At 61.3% G+C, this 26,997-nt stretch overlaps 2 protein-coding genes across 9 annotated transcripts in view; one reads left to right on the forward strand and one right to left on the reverse strand.

The window, feature by feature from the left end:
- Positions 1 to 2,032, forward strand: part of NECAB2 (N-terminal EF-hand calcium binding protein 2) — a 28,986-nt gene extending 26,954 nt beyond the window's left edge. The window contains exons 11-13 of the mRNA XM_078439104.2: positions 699 to 776; positions 1,205 to 1,296; positions 1,570 to 2,032. Coding sequence (XP_078295230.2) covers positions 699 to 776; positions 1,205 to 1,296; positions 1,570 to 1,598 — 199 coding nt within the window. The 3' untranslated portion in view covers positions 1,599 to 2,032. The remainder of the gene's footprint in view (positions 1 to 698; positions 777 to 1,204; positions 1,297 to 1,569) is intronic.
- Positions 464 to 26,918, reverse strand: SLC38A8 (solute carrier family 38 member 8). 8 transcript variants are annotated; one of them, XM_078439095.2, is made up of 18 exons: positions 25,840 to 26,918; positions 25,282 to 25,363; positions 24,739 to 24,833; positions 24,316 to 24,506; positions 22,830 to 23,028; positions 19,567 to 19,708; positions 18,376 to 18,477; positions 16,285 to 16,342; positions 12,131 to 12,245; positions 11,193 to 11,340; positions 10,805 to 11,013; positions 10,064 to 10,115; positions 6,627 to 7,923; positions 5,876 to 6,543; positions 5,204 to 5,309; positions 4,454 to 4,558; positions 1,203 to 1,325; positions 464 to 749 (listed from the first exon to the last, which is right to left on the reverse strand). In XM_078439095.2, exons 3-13 carry the CDS (start codon positions 24,776 to 24,778, stop codon positions 7,830 to 7,832), a joined length of 1,350 nt encoding a protein of 449 aa, XP_078295221.2. In that variant the 5' UTR covers positions 24,779 to 24,833; positions 25,282 to 25,363; positions 25,840 to 26,918; the 3' UTR covers positions 464 to 749; positions 1,203 to 1,325; positions 4,454 to 4,558; positions 5,204 to 5,309; positions 5,876 to 6,543; positions 6,627 to 7,829. The 8 variants fall into 8 exon arrangements, with proteins under 8 accessions (XP_078295221.2, XP_078295223.2, XP_078295222.2 ...); XM_078439097.2 differs by lacking the exons at positions 25,282 to 25,363; positions 25,840 to 26,918 and having other exon boundaries at positions 5,876 to 6,338; positions 6,478 to 6,543; XM_078439096.2 differs by lacking the exons at positions 25,282 to 25,363; positions 25,840 to 26,918 and adding an exon at positions 3,740 to 3,839.
- Between the last annotated feature and the right edge of the window lie 79 nt (positions 26,919 to 26,997).

Here is a 26,997-nt window from a genome sequence, read left to right on the forward strand (position 1 = left end):
GGTTCTGACTGGCAGGCGACGTGCATCTGGTGGTTGGGGAGGGTGGGAGGGGGAGCCCCGGCTCCAGGTGTGGTCGGAGGCTGGAGCTGGTGAACTAACGATGCCATTAGCAGTCCTGCTTCCCGGCTCCTCCTGTCCGGTGAAACATGGAATTACCTGGAATGACACGGAGATCGGCACCTGCGCGAGAGAGCTCTCCTCCTGGGGGCTCGGGCTGTGTTCTGAGTGGGGGGTGGGTCAGGCCAGGGTTCGAGAGGAAGGAACCCAACACCCCAGGCCAGCTGCCTTCTCACCGGGGGAGTCCCTTCCCTCCTCTTCCAGGCCCTGGAGGGGCCTGGAGGCACACAGGTCATGATCACACAGGAAGGGACAGGTGCCTGGCCTCCCCCGCCCCGTTGCTGGGTCAATTTCAAGTCACGGGAGAGTTTTAAGGGTTAAATGAAACAATTACAGAGAAGGCAGAAGGAGGAAGATGTTTTTATTTTGAAAGGTGGGGTTTTTAAATGGCGGTAAGGCCTTTTCGAGTGTCGTTTCATTGCAATTCGTTCAGTATTTCCTGGCCACCTTCCGGGACCGGGCCTGGCATCAGGGGGCGGGGATCCTCACTGAACACAGCAGAGGGCCAGTGCTAGGGGCCCCTCCCACCTCTGCCAGGCTCTTGGGGGGCAGCCCTCCAGCTGGAGCCTCTCTCTCCCCAGCATCGCAGCAGTGAGGCTGGCTGATGGCCTCACCTTCGTGGTCTATGAGTTCTGGGAGACAGAGGAGGAGTGGAGGAGGTGAGTGGTCTGCCCCAGCCTCCTTGCAGGGGGAGGGCACCAAGGGTCCCTGGCTCCTCGGGCCTCCAGCTGCAGAGTGCTGGCCTCACAGGGCCCACAGGGGCCCTGAACGCCTCTATGTCCACCTGGAGGGACCCCCTTTCCCCCAGCTGGGCTGTGAACCCGGGTTCCTGGCCCACCCTGGTGGCCGAGGTTGCTCGCATTTGTTACCTGCTACCCCTGTGGCTAAAACTCCAGAAAGGACCTGGCTGTTCTCCCCACCAACCGACCACTGGCTGTTCCGAGGCCAGAGCCGTCAGCCTCCCCTCCCCCCAGGGCTGAAAGCACCGAGCCGGGCTGCCTGGGCAGGGGAAGCCCCCCCGTCTCTGGCAGGGCCTCCTCGCAAGCTCCCGTGGAGGCTCAACACCCCCCCATCCCCCGACTCACAGGCACCTGCAGAGCCCCGTGTGCAAGGCCTTCCGGCACGTCAAGGTGGACACGCTGAGTCAGCCTGAGGCCTTCTCCCGGATCTTGGTGCCAGGTACAGGGAAGCTGGGTGTGCAGGGGGTCCTAGAGAGGAGGGAGACCCAGGGCTGGAGTGTTAGGCCAGCCCTTGAACACGAAGGGCAGGGCTACGATCTCAATGAGTGGGAGAGTCGGCTGCAGGGAGAGGGCAGAGTGTCAGGGTGGCTCCTAGGGCCCCCAGCGAGCACCTCCCCACAAGCCAGACATGTGCTTCCCACCCTGGCCGTGGTCCCCTTGGGGAAAGAGGCCACCTGCTCTGCCTCAAGTGTCTTCCCCCTGCCCTTCCCAGCTGCTTGGTGCACCTTGGGCCGTGACTGACCACCTCCTCGAGGCCTTCGGATGAACCTGCCACCCTGCCCCCTGTTTTCTAGAAACTTTGGTACACATACCGTCTTTTCACTGTACTTCCAGACAAGAATGTAGTTCCCTGCTGTGTGAAGTGAAGGAGAACCCCCTGCCGTCCCCCCAGACCCCCCCCCCCTACTCCCCCACCCCCCTAGGCAGAGCAGCCTCGGAGCTGCCAGACCCCTGCTGGAGCCAGAGGGCAGCAGGGAGAGGGAGGCCTCCTGGAACCCCCACCCCAGTGGCCACGCATGACCCTCCCCTCCGCTGGCCACTGCCTTAGCGTCCTGGTAGGACCCAAGACCTTGTAGTGCCCAACCTAGGCCTGTGCCAGGGCCGCACAGGACAGTAGAGCCCACGTAGCCCGTGCTGTGCTCGGCCGTCAGGCCCCAATAAACTCTGGTCGGGAACGGCCGTGTGCTGTGTTTTTCTTCCGCGTGCTCTAGTGACGGCAGCTAGAGGAGTGAAGCTGTCACGGGGTCTGGGGCCCCTTTTTAGCTGTGAAATTTTGACCACATCACACCCTGTCTCCTTATCTGTAAGACGGTACGCATTTTGACAAGTTGGTGCCTGTTACAAAGTTCCCTGAGGCCCCAAGGATCACCCTCTGGCTCGGTAATGCATTAGGACTCCCAGAACCCAGCAACAAAAGGGTACAGACTAAAATCAGCCCAGGAAAGACGTGCCGGGGTCCACGAGCGGCCAGGCACAGAGCTTACAGCTGTCCCCTCCTGTCCCAGCGACGACGTGCATAGAGTATTACCAGGCAAGGAGCCGACCCGAACCTCAGGGATCAGTTTCCACTGGAGGCCAGTCCTCCGGCCCCTCCGGAGGTCAAGCCGATACCTCTGGGCTGAGACCCCGGCTCAACAAAGACGTTTGGGGTCGGGACATTCCAAGGTCCTAGAGGTCACGTCCCAGGAGCCAAGGGCAAAGGCCAGACGGCTCCGGGCACAGTCTTGGCACACCCGTCAACGAGCTATTCAACCACACAGGAGACCGAGACCCTAGACTTACCCCTCACGTCAAGTCCTGTTCTACCATCTCCTAACTTCCCCTCTTCGGTCCCCTGTCTTGGCTAGCAGCAAAGGACGAGGAAAGCGAGAACCACGGATCCCCCTCCCAAGGCAGGAGGGAGGGCAGAGACAGAGGGAGGCCGGAAACCAGGGCAGGTGGGAACCCCGGGGCCAAGGATGTGCCTGGAACAGGCAGCCTGTGACAGGGGGAGGGATCAAAGCGGTCACTGCTGGGAAGGTCCTCTGCCCAGGCCATCCCGCCGGCTCGGGCTCCCGCCTGCCGCCTCCTGGCTGGGCTCGACGCTGGCCCTTTGTACAAAACCAACACGGCATGGGCTCGTAGGAAGCGGAAGCAGCAGACTTGAGTCCTAGCGGCGCAGGTCCGAGCTGCAGGTGCTCGCAGCCAGCCTCTCAGAGCCCCTCGTTTCTCATCTGGAAGGGGGGGGGGGGGGAGACCCTTCTTTGAAGACTGCCTGGCCCCCAAGAATGGTGCATCACTGGGTCCCACCGGCAGCTTCGGGAAGCGCCCCCGAAGCGGGGGCTGCTCTGAGCTCAGCTGTTTTAAAAATATTCTCAGAGGGGCGCCTGGGGGGGGGGCTCAGGCGGTTAAGCGTCCGACTTCGGCTCAGGTCATGATCTCACAGTTTGGGGGCTCGAGCCCCGCATCGGGCTCTGTGCCGTCCGCTCGGAGCCTGGAGCCTGCTTCGGATTCTGTGGCTCCCTCTCTCTGCCCCTCCCCCACTCGTGCTCACCCTGTCGAAAACATTTCAAAAAATATTCTCAGAGGGCTGAGGCTCTCTGGGGTGCAGCCGAGGATCCCCGGGAGCTGGGCGGGTTACACTGTGCTACCCATGACACCCGCTGGCCCTAGCTCTTGGCTCATCTCTGCTGACTGCAGCCCACGAGCTCTCGGAGCCTCCCTGGATGCTGAGGGGGTGGGAGCAGGCTCTGAGGAGAACAGATTTCCACCCTAAAAGGCATCAGAGCTCCCACAACTTGCATGTCACCTCCAGGCACGCAGGCTGCCTGTGTCACCCTGGGAGCCGGAGGTTCCCGGGGGGGGGGGGGGGGGGGGGGACACAGAGAGGCCAAGTAACTCACCAGAGGTCACACAGCAAGCAAATGCCGCCACCTGGATGCAGACCCAGCGCTGCCGGCCCCCATCCCGTGCCCGAACTCCGGTGCCACACGGCCCAGACAGCTGGGGAGGAACGGCTCCGGGTCGGCACCGGTAGACCCCAGTCAGGTTCCTCGTGTAACGACCGTTACCGTAGGGCCCGGCCGTTCCGTTCCCAGGCACACGCTGTGCCCCAAAACACAGCAAAGTGCACTTAAGCAAATACTTGTGCCCGAATGTTCACAGCGGCTTATTCACAGCGGCCCAGAAGGCGGAAACGACACCCTTTGACAAAGGATCAAACAAAACGAGGTCCGGCCACACAACGGAGTATTATCCAGCCACAAAAAAAGACGGAAATACCGACCCGTGCCAAACACGACTGGCCCTTGCAAACGGGATGCCGCGTGAAGGAAGCAAGTCACAAAGTGACACAGCGCGTGATCCCACTCACATGACAAGATGCCTGCAACGGTTAAGTCAATAGAAACGGAAAGCAGATGAGCAGCTCTCAGGGGCTGGGGGAGAGGGAGGAGGGAGCGACTGCTGAGGGGGGTGGGCTTTCGTTTTGGGGAACGAACGGTGGTCACACAACACCGATCGACCCTGAATCGCACCCGTGAAGATGGTTAATTTTGTGTTATATAAATTTCACCTCAATTAACCGCCCCCCCCCCAAAAAACCCCAATCAACTCACCTGCCCAAATGGAGACCTTCACCACCTGCGTTCGATGGCCGACGACATTCTTGCTGTGCCCAGTTCAAATCCCAAACCTCCCGCCGGAGGCGTGCGGGGGCCGTCCTGTGGGGAAGGGGCACAGGTCCTCAGGGGACCGGCAGCACCCGGGGCTGGTGTCCCTGCCCGACTGCCTGGGGGCACCTGACCCAGTGGCAAGGTGCTCCCCCGCGCCCCTCAGGGCAGAGAGCCAATCACTGTACCCCCGAAACAGCACTCGGTCTCGGCCGCAGCTAGTATTGGACAAGAGGGTCTCCACGCTCACGCGTAGGTGTCACCGCGGACCGGGACCGGTGACAGGCCAGGCTCGGTGCCGCCAGCTCTTCAAGTCCATTGCCACTCACCCTCACGGCCATCCCGGGGCAGGGGGAGGGGCTGTCCTTGGCTTTGTTTTGGAGGAGAGCCAGAGGATGGAAACTGAGGCCCAGGAGGCAGAAGGAAGGAGTGGGTACTGACCCACCGGAGGGAGGACGCCGAGGCTGAACAAGGCCCCAAGGCGGTTTTCCTGGGTTAGCAACCTGAGCACAAGGGCCGGCCAAGGGCGCACAGCTGGTAGATGGCAGGCTGTAGACCCGGAGCCCATGCCCAAAGCCCTCCGTGACACCACGGTCCCCTGGGTCCGGGACACCCCTTCAGCCCTTCCTTCCCGCTGCGGTCAGAAACCTGAGGGAGTCCCTTAGTGGCAGAGGACAGCCCCAGGTCAGCTCGTACCTCCATCGGGGGGACATCAGAGGGTGACGGCCCAGCCGGCGTTTCTCTGACCACGTTGTGTCCTTGCATGATGATGGCTGAGCTGACAGTCCTATGAGGATCACATCTGTACCAGACACAGGTTGAGATGAAAATTATCGTCCCCAGTGGTGGTTTGCATCACCCCTTGAAGAGCCCCAGTCTCTTCTCTCTCGGCACTGTCAGTGCTCATCCTCCCTGTTACCCTTTCCTGCTTTTGGATGAGCCCGAGGATCCTATTTCCCTTTTCCCTTGGCTGCTAGGAAGCTCACTATTCGCCTAGTCTCAACCTAGGTTTTCTGGAAATAAAACTACCGTTGCCCAGGTCTCCCCACATGGCTGCCGTAGATATGTTATCACCTTCTCTTTTCACAGAGAGCCCACTTGACATCATGCCAGATGCCCACATGCGGTTCATAAGCTCCCCAAATTTTGACATCGCAAATGGCAGGGCCAGCGCTCAAAGCCAGTAGTCTGAGTCCAAAGCCAGTTCACGCGATGCCCCCCTTTTATGGTCCTACCCTCACCCGACCACACTTCATTCTTCTCAAAGACTCCGTGAATGGCCCCGCCACGGCCCCAGCCTTCCCGGCCACCGCCACAGCACTTTGGGGAAGCATCTAGGGGACAACTGATCGATGACTCCGTTCTCACCGCTGGCTGTGGGGCACTTCTGCCGTAGCACCTTGTCCTGGTTCCGTGGCCACCGGACCCACGGTGTGTGGCAGGGTGTGTAGCTGGTCAGAAGGCCCGTGTAGGAGACGCTGGTGCCCCAATTACTGGGTCAGAGTCTACACCTGCAACCAGGACGGAGGAGGCAGCAGGGGCATCCTCGTCCTGGGGCTGGGTGGATGGGGTCACACCCCCTTGGCCACTCGGGAGTGTGCACTAGAAAGAAAGTGGACAGTGGAACGTGACCCCCCCCCCCCACCCCCCGGTTGGTCCCGACCCCAGCTCTGTAGCTCACAGGACAAGCAGCCTGGACTTTTCCAAGTCTCAGCTGCCTCCCCCTGTAAAATGGACGAATTTGAAAACATCACGCGACCTCAAAGAAGCTAGATACGGAGGCCGCGTATCGAACGAGTCCATTCGTACAGAACGTCCAGAAGGAACAGATCTGCAGAGACAGCAGATTTGCGGTTCCCGGGGCTGGGGAGTGACTGCTAATGAGTGAAGGTTTCCCTGGGGTGACAAAAACGTCCAGCTGGTGACGGCTGGACAACGTTGTGCCTCGGCTAACACCCACTGAATCGTACACTTTGCAAGGGTGAACTTGACGGCAGGGGAGTTAGAGCTGAAAGCAAATCATGCAGGTGGACAGGCTGGAAAAAAACACAAAAAGGGTCCTGGCACCACTGGCCAGGGACACGTCACACGACACAGCAGAGCCCGGCCCACTGCCTACCCTGAGGGAGAGGTCCTCAAATGTCGGCCCCTCCTGGATCTGGCCACAGCCAACCGCCGGCTTCCGGCAGACGTCCCAAGGCAGAGGGAGAGCGGCCCGAATGCAGCGACCTCCAGGACACCCCGGGCCCCGTAGAGGGTCAGCGCTGGCAAGCACAGCGACCCAGGAGCAGCTGGGCCGCAAGCTGCCTCTCCCCCCACCCCCGTTCCCCCGACCCTGACCCTGGGGCAGACCTCTGGGCCCCTCGCCCTCAGCCGCAGGCATGACACCCGGAATTGGGGGGGGGGGGGGGGCCGGGAGGGAACCGCACACAGCTCACTGGGTTTCCAGGCTCTTCCGGTCCAGCCAGAGGGAAAGGGACAATCCCTGGGACCCTCCCATCGGAGCGCAGGCCAAAGCAGGGCTCCCTGGGCCTCAGCCCCTACTTCTGTTATGAACTGTGTCTCTCAGAAGTATTAGGTTGAAGTCCCCACTCCTAGAACCTGTGACTGTGACCTTGTTTGGAAACAGGATCTTTGCAGACCCTAAGGAAGTAAATTCAGATGAGGTCACCCTGGACGAAGGTGGCTCTAATCCAATGACTGGGGTCTCAAACGAGGAGGGAGATTTCGGGGCTCCTGGGTGGCTCTGTCGGTTAAGCGTCCGACTTCGGCTCAGGTCACGATCTCGCGGTTTGCGAGTTGGAGCCCCGTGCCCAGCTCTCTCCTGTTAGCGCAGGGATCCTCCAGCCGCCTCCCCTCTGCCCCTCCCCCACTGGACCTCACGGTCTCTAACTTTAAAAAAAAAAGAGACTTGGAGGGACACACAGGGCAGATGACCACGCCGGAAGGGAAGGCCAAGAACCGCCACGGATGGCCAGCCACACCGCAGGCTGGAAGGGGCAGGGGGATCCTCCCCGATAGGCAGCGCGGCCCTGCCCACACCTGCATCTCGGGCTCCCGCCCCCAGACGGCGAGGGGACCCTTCTGCCCTTCGAAGCCCCCAGGTTGTGGTCTTTGTCGGGGCGGCCCGAGGGCCCGAATCCGCCCTCCTCGGCACTGAGCCCGAAACCCTCTGAACCAGCAGAAGCCCAAATGAGCAGCCTCAGGAGGCAGAAGGTATCCATTTCTCCAGCATCTTTATGAGGCAAGGACACGGGTCGCACAGCTGGACGCAGGCAGCAGCACCAGGGCAGCCATGGGGGCCGGGCCGACCCCCTCCCGCTCAGAGGAGTTCCAAGGCGGCTGCCACCGTGCTCTGCCCGAAGATGAAGGTGCCCACGAGCACGGAGACCACTCCCCACGCCTCCAAACAGCACCTGCCAGGCCAAGAAATACACATCGAGCACGCTCTCCTCCGGAGCTCTGCACAGACCAGCCAAGTGCATGCCGAAGGCTGATCACACAAAGCCAGGAGAGCCACCAAGTTGGAAGGAAACCCAAAGTATTCCCCCCCCACCTGTCGGGAGGGGTTTCCAAGACAAGGGGAGAGAAGGGCCCCCTGCGATTAAAACCACTCACTGCCTCTGTTTATCTTGTTCCTCCCCTGGGGGAGGGAGACCCTTTTCCAGTCCCTTCCCTTTGGGGGCAACGGGAGGAGGGGCATGAAGCCCCCCTGAAAACGATGAAGGAGCAGAAAGCCCGAAGTCACCCACGATGGGGACAGCAGCTGGCCACGGGGGCAGAGGCGGTCGCCCTGACAGCCACTGAGGCCACATCTGTGAGCTTCCCGACGCACCAACAGAGACCGTGCAGACAAGGAAATGAAATTCCTACAGATGGCAGGGTGGCCAGACACATTTCTGGCCCCATTAACAAAGGCCACAGGACCCGATGTTACGGAAAGACGGTCTCGAGCGAGACAGAATCGTGAACGCCCCCAATACGGAGGTGGGGAGAGCGTGGGGAATGTTCTCGGGCCTGCAGGCTCCTAGAGCGGTTCTGAGGGATCAGAGGCCCTACGGCAGCTCTAGAGTTTAAAAATACCTTCAAAGCCCACCAGTAACAACTGTTGTGAGCTTGGATCCAGGCACAAAACAGAAGCAGCGGGGCTTTCAAAGACCACTGCCGAGAAACAGCCGCACGTAGGAGGCCCCAGACCATCGCGGCCGCCCCAAGCCCGAGTCAGGTTCAGAGACATCCAGAAAAGCTCTTCCCCCAGAAGGGAAGGAAGCCTTGCCCACGGCTGTGGGAAAACCAGGCCGGGGCTCGATGAGGCGAGAGGGAAGGAGAGAGACACTGGCCTCCGGTTGGGGGGACCCAAGCCCCTGGCTGCTGGAACACAGGAGCATCTGTCCTGGGCTGAATGGCAGTCCCCAGGATTCGTGTCCACCCCAAACCCGTGAACGTGACCTTATTTAGGAACAGGGTCTTTGCAGATGTAACGAAGTTAAAAATCCGGAGAGGAGATCATGCTGCGTTTGGGGCGGGCCCTCAGGGCAGTGACAGGTGTCCTTATAGAAAGGCACATGGGGACTTGAGGCAGAGAGCCCCAGAGGGGCAGAGATGGGGGTGAGGCAGCCACCAGCCAGGGACACCTGGAGCCACCAGAAGCAGGAAATGGCAAGAACAGAAGCGGCTCTCAGAGGTTTCAAAGGGAGCCTGGCCCTGCCGACACCTTGACTGTGGACGTGCGGCCTCGGCTGGGACAAAACGCACTTCTGCTGTGCTAAACGCCCCGGCAAACGTAGGACAGTGTCCCTTTACCTGCCTCGGCCTCAGTTCCCACATCTGTGGAAGGGAAGGAAGAGCCACACAGGCCCCTGCTGAGGTGTGGCAAACCCGTGCGTGCACTCTCTTTCTCGGGGGGTCAGCTGGGCCCCTTGAGGGCAAAGGACAGGGCCCCAGTCATAGCCCAGGCCACCCTGGAGATGAGGGCCCTCTTCTGGGAAAGAGGGGGAGCCCCAAAGCCTCTGTCTAACCCACATCGTGGAGCAGGGAGGAGGAGGCAGGCGTGAGGCCCGGACCCAGTCAGCCCGGGTTGAGTCCCAGCGCCGCCCTGACTTGTCACGTGCCTGTGGACAAGCGTCTGCCCCCTCGTCTGTAGGATGGGTATCCTGGTATCGTAAGGAGAGGACTGAGGGCCGGGCACTGAGCAAGGGTCCAGCCAAGACTCGCTACCTTGCAGACACAACGTGTTACCCCTCCGGCCACACGGCCTCCACAACGCAGGGTTCCCCACAACGGGACCCGCCTGTGCCACAGCTCGCGGCAGAGACGATCACCCTCTGAGGGCAAGGGAGGGCTGAGCACCCGTAGCGTGTGGGCGGGCCCCAGTGTGGCTGGCAGGGGTTCGATTCCTGGCTCGGACACCGTGTCACCGTGGACAAGCCAAGCCCCGTGGCCTGTCGTTCGTCTCACCGGCAGGACGTGACCTCCGTGGGCCCTGCCACATTCCCATTCTGCTCCCTCTGAGCCCCTCAAGCGCCCACGCTGCCACCCTGGTCTGGGGACACTTACCTGACGCGTGCAGCCACAGGCTGGACGTTAACGGCACATATGAGGCACAGACCTGCAAAGGACACACGGGGCCACTCCAGCTCTCCACTGTTGAACCCAGAGCGGCCCGGAGCTCGAGAGCCCGTCCCCACGGACCCAGCTCACCATCCCCCTAACACCTCGGCCCCCCTGAGCCTCTCCGACGACAAGCCCTGAGCGCTGCCTCCTCTGGGAGGTCCCCCGGGCTCCCCAGGCTGCAAAAAGCCTCAGGCCTCCTTGACTGGAGCTCCAGCCACCCACACGGGGAAGGTTTTGTACGAAACACCCGTCTCAGAGATCGTGTTTGCCTCCCAGGTCTGGGGACCAAGACAAGAAGACGACATTCACAGGGCACCTTTGAACCGCGTAAATTTCACGTGCCCAGAAAGGTTAAAAAAAAAAAAAAAGAAAGAAAGAAAAGAAAAAAAGAAATCCCACAGTGCACGGTGGCACCGGAGACTGGACGAGGCCAAGGCTGACCCGGCACTCCCTGCGCCCCGCCCCGGGAGGCCGCTGGGCCTCTCTCTGACCACCTGCAGGATGGGGTGACGACAGCACTCCCAGCGGGTACACCCATCGAGGGTCACGGAGACGTTTAACTCAAGGCACGTACAGTCCACGGCCCGTGTCCGGTCAGTAAAGCCTCGGCGGGGCTCCCACCCTCCAGACCCTCGAGTCCCCCACGGGGAGACCGGGCAGAGCCGAGCCGAGCAGGGGCCTCACCCGGGAAAATGAAGATAAAGAAGGAGCTGATCCCGCCAATGATGCCGACGATCTCGCTGAGGTCGGGCAGGAGCAGGGCCATGGCCAGCGTCACGGCGACCCACAGGACGGTCAGCGGCACCCGGACCCACGGCCCCGAGGGCTCCGCCAGGGCCCCGGGCCCACACGCCAGGCACCAGCTCCTCCTCCAGAAATCCTGCATCACCGACCTGAAGGCCACACACCACGGGTGGCTCCAGCCCCGCGCCGGCCCCCACCGGGCACCGTGCACCCCCAGCGGGGCTCCGGCCCGTCACCGGGCGCCGTTCCCCAAGGGCCGCGCCGACCCTCCCGCGGCTCAGTCTGGAGCAGGCACCGACATACAAGGGCCCCGCGGGCCGGACCTCACCTCCCCAGGAAGAGCACAATGGGGTAGATGGTCACGATGGACACTCCGAAGAGGGCCCGGGCCACGATGATGACCACGTCGTCGCCTGGGTAAGACATCAAGATGTCCGCAGAAACTTCGGCCCCGAAGGTCAGGAAGCCGTAAACCCCTGGGAGGCCGAGAGGGCGGAAGGCCGGGGGAGGGGGGCGGATTAGAAGGGCGCCGTGCTGGCGGGAGACGTGGACGGGGGGCACAGCACGGGGAACGCCGCGGACAGCGGGCGCTGCGTAACATGGCAGCCGCGTCCCCGTGCTGTCCTCCCACAACTGACGGCGTCGTGGGTCAGCAAGCTTCCTGGGTGACCACGGTGGGCCACAGTGGCTGGCACACTGCAGCGGCCCAAGGGCTCCCCGGGTCAGGGGCTCCAAAGCCCCGGGCGGGAGGGAAGCAGCCAACCAGAAGTCAGCCTGGGCCTGAGACCTGGGCTGTGCCAGGGGCACGCTGTGTGACCCTAAGCAGGTCCCAGCCGTCTCTGAGGCCCACTTCCGCGCCCCTCGGAGACCCTTCTGCCTGGAACCCAGGTCTGTGGGCACCCACGTCCGTCAAAGCCACAAGGGCGTTTTGTAGATCGCTACCCAGAGATCATGCCACGCGACGGTCACTACCGTCCCATCGGACATCTGTGTGGCAGGGTGTGGAGCGTACCGGCAGGGTCTCGGCTCTGCACGTCTAGTCGGGGGGCCCTGCCGGACAAGCCACGGAAGCCGTCTGAGCCTCAGCTACTCCTTCCGTGAAATGGGGACTTCCCAGGGGGGTCAGGAGTAAACGGGCGAGAGCTGTGACACCTCCCGGACCCGGCACGGCGCGGCCGGGCACGCAGTGAGCACTCCTCGGGCACACGTGATTCGGGGTCTCCCGCGCCCCCTGCCCAGCTCCGCGGTGTGCTGGTGCTGCCTTACCTGTCAGCGAGTAGACGAGGCAGCAGGCCAGCAGGGACAGCACGGAGACCAGGGCCCAATGGGAGAGGCTCCGATGGGTCATGCTGCAGTAAATGGACACCCCGGCTTCGTGACACTGCGAGGCAGGGGCGGGGCTCAGGGGGCGCCCGAGGCACCGGGAGCCACCTCGAACGTCTCCGGGCCCCAAAGCACAGGAAGCCACCCACGGGTCCGCCGACAGTAGAAAGTCTAGCAGGGAGATCGGCAGACGGTCACCCGGGAAATACGACACAGCCCTGAAGGACGAACACAACCTCGCACAGGACGGCCTCGCGGCCGGAACGCTGAGCAAGACGAGAAAACGTGTTTCCGGGGACATGAAGTTCCGGTTACAAGTTAACCGCCCTGGGGCAAGGGTTCTGGACTGCAGCGCCCTTGACATCTGGGGGGGGGGGGGGGGGCTGTCCTGTGCGCTGCAGGATGCTGGGCAGAATCCCTGGTGGGGACCCACTGGACGCCAGGAACACATCCGCCATCATTGTGACAACCAAAAACGTCTCTGGACATTGCCCAATGGGCCCCTAGAACTGCGCCTAGTCGAGAACTACCGCTTCCGGTGACAGAAGGGGGCTGCTGTGGAGCAGGACAGGTCACAAGGGAGCTTGTGGGGTTACCAGGAACATTCTAGATCCTGACTGGGCTGAGGGTTGCACGGGAATAGACACAGCCACGATTTATATGTTTCACGTATACTTAATAATGTCATGAGGAGTTTGAAATATAAAACACCTATGGCCAACGTCAAGGACTTCATTTACTTGGGGCAGGACCTGGGCAGCGGCATTTCACCAGCAGCCCAGGAGACCCTGACTGCCACACAGCCGGGGTTGAGAGGCAAGACTTTACCTTGATGTCCCCTATGGCTTCCAGACTGTTCTATGGTTCCTTCCACACATCAGCCTCTTTACTCCCTTCTGATCAAAACCAAACATGCGGATCACCTCCTCCTGCCCACTCTCCAGGCTGCTAGCCACGCCTTCCTCACCCCCTGAGCTCAGTTCACCTCTGTTCCTCCTTGCTGCCTCAGGACATTTGCTTCTGCTGGGTCCTCTATCTGGGATTCTCTCTTGGTACGGCCAGCACCTACCCTTCCTTTCAGAAAGCTCTCCCCAGCAGGACTGAGCTCCTCCCTGTGTCCCTCCCCTCCCCTCCCCTCCCCTCCCGAGCACTTCTGGGTTTGCTTGTTCAGGATCTGTTAGCTACATCAGGGTGAGGACCACATTGGCTTCGCTTATGCCTCTGAGCTCAGGCCACACACAGAGCCCAGCACGTAGCTAAAGAACGTTCCAGGGGGACTCAATTACACACCCATTAACCCACCCAGCAAGCAGGAAGCCTCCCCCACCCCCGGCTCCCCAGCACTCAAATGCTTAATAGTCCCACTTGGTGCCAGTGTGAGATGCCACGTAGTCAAGCAAACATAGCCCCCCCCCCCCCCGCCTCGTGGAGCATGATGGGGAGGGGCACGCCCTCAGAAGAGGTGGGGGACACACACACTCACTCCCCAACTCCCCTGCAGGGGCCGCATCCCGTCCGGGGGAGACTGAGCGCACACACCCTCCCCCCCCCCGACACTGCTGCCCCAGGCCGCCTTGACCTTGCAGGAGCCTGCTGGCTGCAGGTTGGCTCAGCGAGGCCCTGGGGGCTTTATCCTCAAGGGGAGCCTCAATCAGGGGAAACCAGGGGAAACCAGGGGAAACCAGGGGAAACCAGGGGAAGCCAGGGGACCCAGGTTCCCGCCTCCTGTACCTGCCCCTATGGCATTTCTCAGGTACATCCGCATGGCTCCCAGAACGGCCCAGAGCCCATGACAGGGGGTCTCCCGAACTGTCTCCCCATCCCTGCTCCCGAATACACACCAACCCCCAAGGCCCACAGACCCTGGGGTCGCCCAGGACGCCACGCGGTGGGGGTCTCCAGGGCACGGCCAAGTGCAGGGGTGGGGACAAGACGCTCGGCTGTGGCAGGATATCGTCCAGCCCTCCCCCCAGGTTGTCCCAAGACCCCTGGGCCGTTTCTCCTGCTTTTACACCAGATTTTACACGGCTCCCAAGGACAGGGCTGCCCGGCTGGGACAGGGGCTGGGATGGCACTGTCCCTCTGCTCCCAGGGCAGGAGAAACGGCAGGCGAAGGAGCACACTGGCCGGGGAGCGCAAACAGGTCACACGCCCACCGGCTGAGGAGCAGTCTGCAGGCTGCACTCAATGCGGCCGACGACCACCCCGCAGCCACAGGAAGGGGGGCAGCGAGCGGCACAGGGCACGGCAGGGGCGAACGTGGAGAGCAGCACGCTGGGGGACAGAAGCCGGGACCAAGGGACCCCCTTAGAATCAAACGCCCGAAAGAGATCCGCAGAGAGACACGTGGGTGCCAGGGCGTGGGGGCCGGCCGGCCCCAGGTACAGGGCTCCTTTCGGGGCGTCGCCAGCGTTCTGAGTCGCCTGCGGCCAATGAGTGAACTGTTTGCCACGGGACTTAGACCTCAACACGGCTGTTTAAAAAGAGCAGCCGCGCAGAAGTCCCGGGGGTGGCGAGCTGGCTGGGAGCTGAGCCCGCGCCCCACGTCTGCCCCTCCACGGCCCTCGCGCTGCGCTGCAGGCTGGACGGGGCGCCCCGCTGCTCGCTCGAGGGGGCGGGGAGCGGTCTGGCCTGGTCAGAGCTCCTGAGGCCAACAGGAGACTTGCCCGTCCCGCGCCACCCCTCCAGCAGGCCGCCCCTCCTCCTCTCTCTCCCTCTTCACCCTCAACTGCCCTCCGCCCCCACCCCCGCACCCCCAGATCCTGGTCTCCTCTGGCCTGAGCCCCACCCCCACCCTGCGATTCGCGTCTGTCTTCTCCCAGCTCTTCATCGCTGCCTCCCGTGTCCCTGGAAACCGCAGCCCAGGCCCCGGTTGCTAGGAGAACCGGCTGACGGAGCCGAGGCAAAGGTGAGGGGGGCAGCCCTCGGAAGCATCTGGAAAGCGGCCCCCGCGGCGCAAGCCTGCCGCACCATATGGTGCCCGGGCGCGGGAGAGAGGGATGAAGGCCGCGGCCAAACCGCTGACAACAAAATCGTCGCTTTAGCTCTTTGAAAATATGGGGCGTGCGAGAAGAAATGGGAGACGTTCCTGCGAGCGGCTTGCTGAGCCCCAGAAGCGATATTTCGACTGATTTATAAAGAGGATAAATGGAAACGTTCCAGGGTTGTTGTTTTTTTTTTTTTTAACGATCCTCAAAGAAAACGCAAGATGGAAAAAGCACAAACAGGAGCTGGAGGACAGAGCAGGGGAGGAACAAGTCAGGCGAGAAGGCACAGCTGTCGGGCCGAACACCACTTGCCCTGCGAACTCGATTTTGCTTTGGGACCCGCCTGGGGGTGTCTGGGGGTGTCTGGGGGTGGCGGGGGCGGCTGTTCTTAGGATGGAGGCGAAGCTTTCCTAAAATCAACAATGGATGAAACGAGTCAGGGAGCACCTGCCAGGTGACTGGAAACCCCCTCGGGGGAGGAGCCCACGGCCTCCATTGCACCCCTCTAACACCATGGGGCGGGGGGCACCGACCTCACCCCTGCAGCTCTCCCGCCGCCTCTCCCCTGCCTGCGGCCCCCTCCCTTCCCGGGCTCACTAGGTGAACCCACTCCCCTTCGCCTGTCGCCTCCCACAGTTTGGCCCGCCCTCACTCTGTGCCACTCGTCACAAACTCCCCTTTTCTGCCCGGTACGCCTCCCGGCCCCCGAACGCCTCCCGAGTCAGGATCTTTCCTCCCCCAGGCGCCAGGGACAGCAGCCACCTGCATAAAGGCATTCCGTCTAAGCGGGTGGCACCAGGTCCCCAGTCAGGGAGATGGCCCCGGGAGAATTTCGCAGAGGAGGGAACAAGCTCCGGAGCCCCACACGCTGCCGCGGACCCAACAGATGTGCTGCTGGTGTCGGCAGAGGCCGGGTGCCCAGGTTCAACAGCGGTTCACCCCTCACCGAGCCCAGATGCCAACCGACACGCACAGCCTCCAGGAGACCGCCCACCTCGCCCCGTAGCGAGTCTTCCACCATCTTTCCTGACACAGGGCCACCCTCTCCCGAGGGAGCAGAGTCACCACAGCTCCCCAAGCCACGCACCTCCACCCGCACGTGGCCATTACCTGGAACCCGAAGCAGATCGTAGGGAAGACACTAAACACGGAGGTCCAGGAGGAGGGGCTGCAAACGGACAAGAACAGGGGTTTGTCGCAAAAAGTTCGACTCACAACAACCGCCACTTGAGGAGGAGTTTTAAACAATACCAGGAAAACGTAGCTGAGCCGGGCTGTGAGACAGGCTTTTTAATTACCAGGAAAAGGATGCGTGTGGCACACTGCACCTTCTAAAGACACCTGTGCTCACATTTGCTAAGCTGACCTTCTCCACGCAGGACAGGGCTACAAGGAATTCCCAACTTTCCGTTTCCATCGAGGTCGGGGGCGGGGGCACTGGCAGCATCCATCAAATCCAATAGGGCAAGGATGGCTTGACCACCACCCAAACTGCCTGAGAGGACGGAGCCAGACACAGGGCAGAGCCTTGAGGTCCGGCCCCCCCTCAGGGGCCCCCAGATGAGGACCCCCAGCTCCCTTTGACAAGCTCTGGGTACCAGCCTCTGGCACCTGGGGGGACAGAGCGGAGTGAGATATAAGCAGCACCTGCTGGTGTTGGTTCCCCCATCAACTCCTGCCCACTCCTCTCTTCCCCTTCTCAGAAGAACTCTCTTCCCTGGGCCCAATCCACTGGGACCCTCAGCCCCTTCTCCCGCCCTCATGAAACTCTCGTCCCATCACCAGCAGCCTCCGTGGCTAAATTCAAAGCTGGGACTCAGTCCTACGTGACCCAGCAACAGCATTTTGGCGGCCATCACCCCAACCCTCTTGAAATTCTGCTGACTGCTGAGGCCCACTTTCTATCTTCCTCTACGCTGGGTTGACTAGCATCCCCCCAAGTTTGTATCCATTGGGAACCTCAGAACAAAGCCTTGTTTGGACACAAGGTCTTGGTAGAGGTCATGAGGGAAAACGAGCTGAGGTCACAATGGAGTGGGGTGGTGCTATTACCAGAAGAACAGACAGACACAGACAAGGGAAGGTCCTATATGATGGAAACAGAGACAGAGGGATAGAACCATGTGCCAAGGGACGCCAAAGATTGCCGGGGCCACCAGAAGCTGGAAGGGGCAGGAAGGATTCTTCCTTCGAGGCACTAGTGAGAACTCCCCCACCCCCGCCCCGCCAAGCTAACCCATTCTGCACCTTCTCCTTCCTTCTCTTCTCCCAACAACTCCTCCTCCTGTCCCTGACCTCCTGGTGCCGGACTGGCCACCACTGGCTCAGCGTACCGTTCTCACCCAGGCTGGCGGCCCCAAATGCCCCCTCGGGGCCGACACCCACGGCCTTTCTCCCTCCAGTCTAGACCCCTCTCTGACCTCCAGACACACAGGTCTGACTGGTCACCTGACGTCTTCATCGGAGGTCTCAGAACCGCCTCCAACATAACATGTCCCCACGTGACTTCCTCCCCCCGCCCCTGCTCCCGTCTCATCCACCCCAGGAAACAGCACTGCCACCTTTCCCAGCGCTCAAGCCCAAAGCTCAGAGTCGCCCCAGCCTCTTCTCTGTGGTCCTGCTTCCAATCGGTCGGCCAGAAGAGGCCACGAAGTTGGTGGAGCCTGGCGCAAAATGAACACGCTGGCACCTTGTTCAGGGAAGAATTTCAGGATGGCGGGGTGCCCGGTGGGGCTCAGTCGGTTAAGCGCCCGACTTCGGCTCAAGTCACGATCCCACGGTTCACGGGTTCGAGACCCGCGGCGGGCTCTGGGCTAATGGCTTGGAGCCTGGAGCCTGCTTCGGATGCTGTGTCTCCCCCTCTCTCTCTCTGCCCCTTCCCTGCTCGAACTGTGTGTGTGTGTGTGTGTGTGTGTGTGTGTGTGTGTGTGTCTCTCTCAAAGATAAACTTAAAAAAAAAAAGAAATTCAGGATTGCAACAGCAGGCCATTCAGCCACGTGCAGGGCCCTTCTGGGTGACTGCTGGTCACGTGCCCGTGGAGGTGGCCCTGCCACGAGCAGATCTGATTTCAGCCCCGCAGTGGCTTCCCAGCAAACCCCAAGCCCTCGGCACCGTGCAGCATCTCTGCAGGACAGCCCCTCCCCACCCCCACCTCTCGGCCTCACGCAGGAAGCCATGAACGGCCGCCCCCTCACACTCACCTCTGTGCGGGGCGGGGCTCACGAGCAAGGCCTTGGGGCCCGGTATAGTACTGCACCACGATGACCAGGGCCAGGTAGCAGGCGGCCAGGGTGCCTAGGATGCTGACACACACGGAACGTGGCGTTAGGGGCCTCCACGGTACAGCCACCCCATCACGGGAACACGGGCCCTGCCACACGCAGCCCGGGGTGACACAGAGCACCGTCTGAGGGCCAGCGCGGCCCACGTCGGCTAGGTGTCAGGCAAGGTCCCCACTGCTCCGAGCCTCGATTTCCGTGTCTGTGCCATGGGGACAGCGGGAAGCCTGTCTGAGGCCCAGGGGTCAGAGGCGTCGAGCTCCCAGCCAGGCCGACACCCGTCAGGTCCGAGAGCTTCGGGAGCCCCCATCCCTCCAACAAGACAGCATTCCGATGTGGCACCCACGCCGGGACGCCCTCGGCTCGGCCACACCAAAGCGGGGTGCGCCCCTGACCTTGCTGACACGACAGGAGAGCCAGGCAAGGGCTGGAGCCCAGAGGGGACCTGGGTCCCCCACGTGCTCTCTCCCCATTCTAGTTCTAAGGTAAAAAGTCTGTTGGCATTCACGACGCAACAGGGGAAGGCAGGTTGCAAACTCAGGTGAGTCCTTTCGCCAAGCTTTTTTTTTATTTTCCGAAATTTATATATAAAGGGGCAGTTTTAAGTCGGCTAAGCTTCTGACTTCAGCTCAGGTCACGATCTCATGCAGTTCTTGAGTTCGAGCCCCACGTCCGGCTCTGTGCCGACAGCTCGGAGCCCGGAGCCTGCTTCGGATTCTGTGTCTCTCTTTCTGCCCCTCCCCTGCTTGTGCTCTCTCTCAAAAAACAAATAAACGTTAAAAACAAATAAACCCAAAACACCTCAGACTGCAAGGTGGAACCCAAGTGTATATCTGGGGTCTCCCCGTGACTGTGCACATAAACCATCTGTAATAATGAAATCACAGAATAGCAGCCACGTCAATACACGTTCTTGTTTATCTCTCTTTTCTACCCCGCGTATGTGCTACTTGGGTAACTGTCCCTTTTTTTTCTCTTCTCCAAAAGGGGAGGACCAGAGCTGGCCGCCCCCCTAATCCCTGGCAGAAAGAACCCCCCGTCCCCACCCCCCACCTGCAGACGCCGGCACAGGTGGGGACCCTGGCAGGGAAGCGTCCGCAGCCCCACCCGTACCTGGTGTACTTCTGGAACCCAATCTCGCGCGGGACGGACAGGGGCAGGATGACCAGTGCGGAGAGCAGGGTCAGGGTGAGGCGCTGGTCCACGCACCACGGCTGCGGGGCCGGGGGGGCGCTGGGCAGCAGGAAGCCACACACTGAGGGCAGGGAGGGCAAGAGGGTGGGGACCGCTCAGAGCTGCGGCCCCAGCACCCCCCAGGCACAGAGCCCCAGCCACAGGGGTCCCTGCTCCCGGGCGGGCCGGGGTCGGCAGGGGCAAGGAGCCCCACCTGCCACGTGCCACCACGGGGGCAGCAACCTTGCCGCAGGTTCATTCAACAGCCATTCGGTGACCTTCTGCTAGAGGGGCCGCAACAAGGAAGAGGCCAAGGGGCCTGCCCTTGAGGCACCTGGGCCCTAATCCGCTCATAAAAGATGCTTTTCTGTTTGCTCATGAGCCTGTCAGGGGGGAGCTGGTACTGAGAGCCAGTAAACGTCCCCCTGATAAACTCCCCCCCACCCCCCACAACAGTGGCCCAGGGCGACGGCTTTGTCACACGCCAGGGACTGGAGGAGAACTAGGGCAGGGCTGAGCCGGCCAGTTCTGCTCCGCGTGGGACCAGCTAGGGTCACGTGGGGGTGCGTGGATGGCCCACGGGTAGGCTGGTCTGGAGGGTCCGCGATGGCTCAACACTGGGTGTCTGGTGGGGACGCCTGAGCCCTCCATGCAGTCCTGGGGTCTCTCCCACAAGGACCCTCCAGGAGGTTAGGCCGGGGCAACTGAGGGCTCCCGAAGATCCCGGGGGAAATTGTCCGCTTAAAGGCTGGGCCTGGAACGGGCACCATGTCACATCTGCCATAGTCTGCTGGGCCAACGTTGTCTCAGAGCCCATGCTGATGGGGGCAAGGGACACACACTCCTCCCCGCCTCCCACCAACCTCTCAGTAGGGGGAACGGAAGAACGCAGACCGGTGTCCCCCCCCCCCCCACCACAATGACATGGAGAATTTGAAGTTGACAGAAGAGGCAAGGCCCGTGGGGGAGGGGAGAGCATTGGGGGAGGAGCAAGATGGCCTGGGGCTCGAAAGGGGGGGGGAGGATGGGGGGGTGTCCCTCCTCCCAGGTCCCCACAGCCCTGCTGCGGAGGGCTGGGAGCTGAGAGATGCTTCACGGCCCACTTGGGGGCGCTTGCTGTGCTGGACTGTGACCCTTCTTTGTTCACCAAATGCAAGCCAGCCACGCACAGAAGCCAAGACCTTACCCGAGTAGCTTGTTTCTACCGAACCTCTGCAAGGCTGGGGGGGTGGGGGAGGGGTCCCAGGGTCCCACCCCGAGGTCACTCTACACAGGCATCAGGCACGAGAGCAAAGCAGGCATTCCGGGCCACAGACGCCAGGGGAATGCACGCACCCAGAGGTGCACAGAGACCTCGGGGAGTGCCAGACCCACATGGCCTCTGGGAAGGGACACAAGCCCCGCTTTTGCATCTAGATCTCCTCAGCCAGGATCCCAGCTCGGACATCTGGGCTCCAGCAGCCCCTCCCGAGGCCTCAACTTTCTAGAACATTCCTTGACGTCTTTCAGCACCTGTCACTTCTAAGTCATCGGTACCCACTGCACACAAGGACACCAAGCACCCCACCCGCCACAGGCACCCCCAGTCTTTATTTGGCCCCCCTGCCAAGAAGCCTGCAGCGACAACACATCCCCAACCCTCTAACCACTAACACACAAGCACACCCCAGGCCATCTGCCCAGAGCCCGTGGAGGAGGTCTGCGTCCTCAAGGTTGCTCTGATCACTCCAGCTGCCTTCTGGTGCAACCACCTCTGCCCAGAGGTGGAACCGGACATGACCTCCACCTCACGCCGAGAGGGTGCTTCTGTGTGCCCCTTTTATCCACTGGGAGATTCAGATTCGCCAACCTCCATGCTTTTCGGGATACAAGCACCAACCCCCCCCCCCCCCAAGACACGGGCACCTGGAACCTCGGGACCCCCAGCACTGGGGCCTTTGGTTCAAGTGACAGAAGAAATAGCAAAACAGACGACCAAAATCCAAGCGTATGGCTAACCACCTTCCAATTAAAAATTGCAACACTCCAGTTAAACAATGAGACTGTCGAGACAATTTAAAAAAAAAAAAAAAAAAAAGAAAGAAAGAAAAAAGCAAGACCCAACTACGTGACGTCCGCAGGAAACATACTTGAAACTCCCAAGTTACCTTTAAGTTCACAGTCAAAGACCCAGCGGGGGGCGGGGGGTGGGGGGGTGGGAGGAGGGGGAGAAGCCAGGCAAACACTCAAGGAAGCTGGACGGACTAGACGTGTGACAGAGAGGCTGGACTTGAAGGCAAAGAATTACCAGAGACAAGAGGCGATCTTTCACGATCCTCGCGGGACAATTCACGGGTGGGAGCCTGCCAACAGAGCTTCGAGCACCAGGAGGCCAAAATGGACAGAATTCAAGGGTCAAACACACCAACCTGCAAACACAGCTGATTTGCACGCTCGCCTTTCACCACCTGAGGGAGTAACTCCATTTGGAAAAACAATCAGGGAGGCTAGGGAGGATCTCATCCAAGCCGTGGAGCACCTAGAGCCGATGCAGCGTTCCAGAACATTCCACCCAACTGCACCAGGCACGTCCCTGAAGGGCCCCCGGAGCGCCCACCAAGACTGATCACATGGGGGCCCAGAGCAAGTCTCCGAGGCCAAAGACTGAAACCACATGGAGCGTGTTCTCCGACCGTGGCACAACTAAGGCAGAAACCAGAAAGCGATCTAGGAAACTCCACAAGTAAGTGGAAACTGAACCACACAAGCCGTCAACACCTGTGAGTCCAGGAAGAAATCCCAGCAAGAACTCGCAAGTACGCTGAAGAGAACAAAAAGGAAACCTATCAAAGCAGACACGATGTGGCTAGCAGAGTTTGCAGGGAAACGGTCCATGGGGGACGAGAAGCCAAGGGGGCCTGGGCTCAGGCCTGGACGTCCATCCCCAGATTCAAGGTGTTACTGGCTCGCTCTCCAAAGGGACTTCTCTGCAGTTGGCTTGGCTTCCCCATCTGTAAACTGGATTCTCCCCACTAGACATCCAGCACGGCCCCTCCCCCTCCATGACTCCCAGGGTGCTCATTACCACTCCTTCTGCCACAATGTAAGGAGCTCAGGGGTGGCCTTGGCCTCTGCTGTCCCCCCAAGGCCCCCCCAGTACCCACATCCCGCTCATCAACCAGAAGCCCCCCGGGGGTGCCCCCCACTCCTTTGCCAGTACTTACGCTTCTCCAGCTGGTCCCCAATCACCCTGAGGAAGGCCACGGAGATCATGAGCAGGTTGACGATGAAGCAGGCCTCACACAGCTTCCCCAGGGCCGGGCCACACAGCTCTCCAACCACACCCTGGTAGGTCATCTGGCCGCTGACAGAGGCAGCATAGCCCAGGATGACCAGCCCGCTGATGAGAAAGACCAAGGAGACCTGCGGAGCAGGACCGTGGGGCCAGGGTGACCCCCAGCCCACCACCCGAGCCAGCTGCCCCGCAGGCTTTTTTTTTTTTTTTTTTAATTAAGTAGGCTCGGGGCCCAACATGGGGCTTGAACTCAAAACCCTGAGATCAAGAGTCGCGCATGCTTTACCGACCGACCCTGCCAGGCGCCCCAGACCCTTGGGACTTTGATATCACTCTCCACCAGGCCTGTCACCCACACAGGCCACCTGGAGACCAGGGACCTCTACCCAATGTGCTACCAGGCCCGCCCCTGCCCGGAGATCAGAGCCACAGGGCAAGCGATTGTCCAGGCCTCTCGGGCTGTATGTCTTTGCACCTGGGATTCCTACTATCCTGCCCCAGTTGGATAAAGGAGATCTCAGAAACCCAGAGAGTCTCAATTACTCTCCTAAAATCCCATGGGTTGTGGGTTAAAAGAACACACGTATCGTTGGAAGAGATACGACCGATCCACCCGTACAACCCTAACCCGTCAGGACTGAGAACCCACCACCGTGCCCCGGAGCTCTCTCGTGTCCTGTCCCCCAAAGAAACTCCTGCCCTATCGTCCCACGGTTACCTATTTTCATAGGCCGGACACTACACAAGCTAGGACCGGGCAGTTTCCCGAAGGACAGAAAAGGCCCCGTGGCCCCGATCAGCTGGCCGCCATAAAAAGGCATTTAAGATCACGTCTGTGGACCAGCTCCCCACACAACTCAGCTGTTGCTATCAGCTGCGGAAAGAGAATCTTCGCAAATAAAATGAAGCTGTGCTAACGAGCGGCCCTTCTCCGCTGGGGCTGTCCAGCCCTGGCCTTTCTAGAAGGGAGTTCAGGCTCCACATGCAGCTGGCAGGACTGGCTGCACGGCTGTGACGGGGCGGCGGGCCAGGCCGGGTGTGGGGTGGGGGGGTGGGGGTCACAGCATCTTACACCCGATCCGACCGCACGCAGAGCTCAACTTTCAGCATCGAGCTGTAACCAGCCGGTGAGAGGAGCCGACTGGCCAGGTGACCGCCTGCAGAGGATCACTTGAGGCAGGCGCCTCCCCACCCCCCACCCGCAACAGCCTAGGGGTGCTCGCCACTCGGGGCTGCGGTGGGAGGACCCTGGCCCGCGGCAGCTGAGCAGAGAGCGGACGCAAACGGGAGTCTCCAAAGGGGTCGTTTCTACAACAGGCAGCCCCTCAGGAGGGATGCTGAGGATTCCAGTCTGGATCCCACCCCAGGAGACCCGCCCCCCCCCCCGCCCCGAAAAATGCTCCGCAGGTGCTTACCAGCTCCACCAGGAAGGCGGGGGTCACCCCACCCGCCTTGTGGAAGGCCCAGGGGAAGTTGAGCAGGCCGGCCCCCAGCGCGGATTTCAGGAGGATGAAGACAGCGCCCAGCGAGGACAGAGAGGGGCTGGCGGCCGCGGGGACCGGCTTCTCCGCGAGGCCTGGGCTGCCGGCCGTCGGTCCCTCCATGGCTAGAAGCAGCAGGGAGGCGGGGGGGAGAGGCGCAGTCCTCTCACACTGCCTTCCTGGCTATGACTGGCCTCGCTCCCCAAATCAGAGTCACCCATCTGTCCCAACAGCCCCACGCCACGGGCTGCCTCGGGCTGCCCTTTTAAGTGACCCGCTCCCAGGCCCCGGTTTATCCTCACCGGGGCACCTCCTACCCTCCTCTCCCGAGCCTCCACCCCAGCCCCTCACCCTTACCCCCAAATCCAGGCTTCAAGATCAGATAGTTGTCAGCCATCAGGGACGGGGCTCAGGCTCGCTCCAGCTGGTTCAGCGGCATTTCTTGGGCCCCACTGGTGGAAGAAGGAAGGTTCTAGCTGTGCCCGAGGTGGGGAGACGATTCGGGAATTAAGGGAGCTCTAGAGAGCACGTGTTAGGGTCCTGTCTCAACACCAAGGGGAACAAGGACAAGAGGTCAGAGCCACCGGTCCCAAGAGCTCGCAGCGTCTGCGACTGCCAGCCTGAGGAGGGGGTCTTAAGACGCCCTCCCCTCCCCCACCCGGGTGAAGGCCCCTCCCAGGAGGCGGGGCTTTCCTGGCTGCTGAGGGTCTGATGGAGGGCAGCTGGGAGAGCAGGAGGGGCAGGCCTGCACCTGATCTCAGTCAATGGCCTGGGCCCAGGATCCCTCTCCGAGGCCCCCCAGTCTGAGGAAGGGGGGCTTGGTTAAGAGCTCGGAGCTCAGCTAGACCATGTGACCTCTCCAAGCCTAGTTTCCATCCACAAAGGGGTCCGTGTGCCCACCTTGCCGCTCGCAGTGGGCTGTGGGGCCCGCTGTGGACTCAAGTGCGTGCAAAGGCCCAGGCAGTCAGCAGGTGCTTGGCCCCTGAAACGAATGTGCACGTGAATCGCCTGGGGTCTTGTCAGAAGGCAGATTCGAATTCACTGTCCCCTCGGTGGAGCCTAGATTCCACATCACTCCCGAGGTCCGGGGAGGCGGGCGTTGCTGGTCTGGGACCGGACGTTGAGTAGACACCGCTTCTCCGACCTGCTGTGCTGTCCGCTGAGATGGCAGAATACAGGAAATTGTCCCCTTCGGGAAAACACAGGTCCACGAAGGTCACATCCGGAATTCTAATGTGAACCTGCTTTACTCCTGGCACCCGCGCTCGAGTCCCCTTGAGGGTGCGTGACAACCCAGATTGAGGGCTGTGTGACAGACAACCCAGCGGTTTCTGACTCCGTGGGTCTGAGAATCTGCATTCCTACCCAGCTCCCCGGTGACGCGGATACAGCGGGTGCAGGGACCCCCTCTTAAGGACTGCGGCTTGCAGTGAACCATCTCCGGAGCCAGAGCCTCACCTGATCAGTCCTTATCTGGCAGACACCAGATCAGCGCCCAGGGCCTTTTCTCCATGTGGTTTCCAACGGTCTCCATCCCCTGACCGTGTCACCAGCAGACTGTTGGTCTTTGCAGGCTCCGCGTAGAGGCGTTGAGTGAGCGTTTGACCTGCTGAGTGGCAGGCATGGATGCGAAAAGGGAGCCAGGATTGTGGACCGGGAGCGCACAGCTGGACCGGCGCTCACCGAGTGAGCGATGCTGGGAACTGGGCCCTGTAGCCGGCGCTGGGCGTCTCACTGGGTCCCCCACAGCGAATCCCGAGGGGGTGACACCATAGTGCTCGACACAGAGCGGGCACTGAGCTCAGGCAGGTGGAGCAGGGGGCTCAGAGCGGGCCCGCTGGCAAGTGACCGGCCCGGGGTTCAACCCTGGCTGCGTCATCCCAAAACCTGCTTCACCCCGCACCCTGCCCGGCTGCCAGCACCCAGGACGGGAGGCACTGAATCAGAGAGTGAGAGTAGGATTCCAGAAGAGAGAAAAAGGCGTGACTTCCCCCACGCAAGTAGCCTCCTGGAGCTGCCCTGACAAACTCACCAGCTGGGGGTCTCAAAACAATGGGAATTTATTCTCTCCCAGCAGGGCCGCCCTCCCTCCAAAGGCTCCAGGGCGTGATCCCTCCTGCCTTGTCCAGCTCCTAAGGGCTCCAGGCGGTGCTGGGCTGGTGGCCGCGTCCCTCCGGGTGCCATCTTCCCACACCCGCCCCGTGTCTGTGTCCTCTCCTATTCGTGGGAGGTGACCTGTCCTGGGATTTGAGCCCACTCACACATTCCAGAATGATCTCATCTCGAGATCCTTTCCTCACTGCACCTGCAAAGCAGAAGACCCATTTTCCAGATAAGGTCACATCCACAGGCTCTAGGGCACACTACTCAGCACGACAGGGGCCACCCTTCGGCACACTGCGCCCCATGGGGCTGGGGCCTGAGTGCACTCTCATTCGACGCACGCAGACTCACAGCGAGTCAGAGGCGAAAGAGAAGGGCTCCTATCTGAAGGAAAGGCCGACGTATGAAGAGACCAGGACTAGACAAATAGGGTCCAAAGAGTAGGAGGGGTAACCACGAGACCCCAGCTGCAGGAGGGCTCCCTGGAGGAAGGTGAAGGGCAGGGGAAGGGAG

Source organism: Panthera onca, chromosome E2 (assembly GCF_046562875.1).
Source record: "Panthera onca isolate mPanOnc1 chromosome E2, mPanOnc1 haplotype 2, whole genome shotgun sequence".
Classification (NCBI taxonomy): domain Eukaryota; kingdom Metazoa; phylum Chordata; class Mammalia; order Carnivora; family Felidae; genus Panthera; species Panthera onca.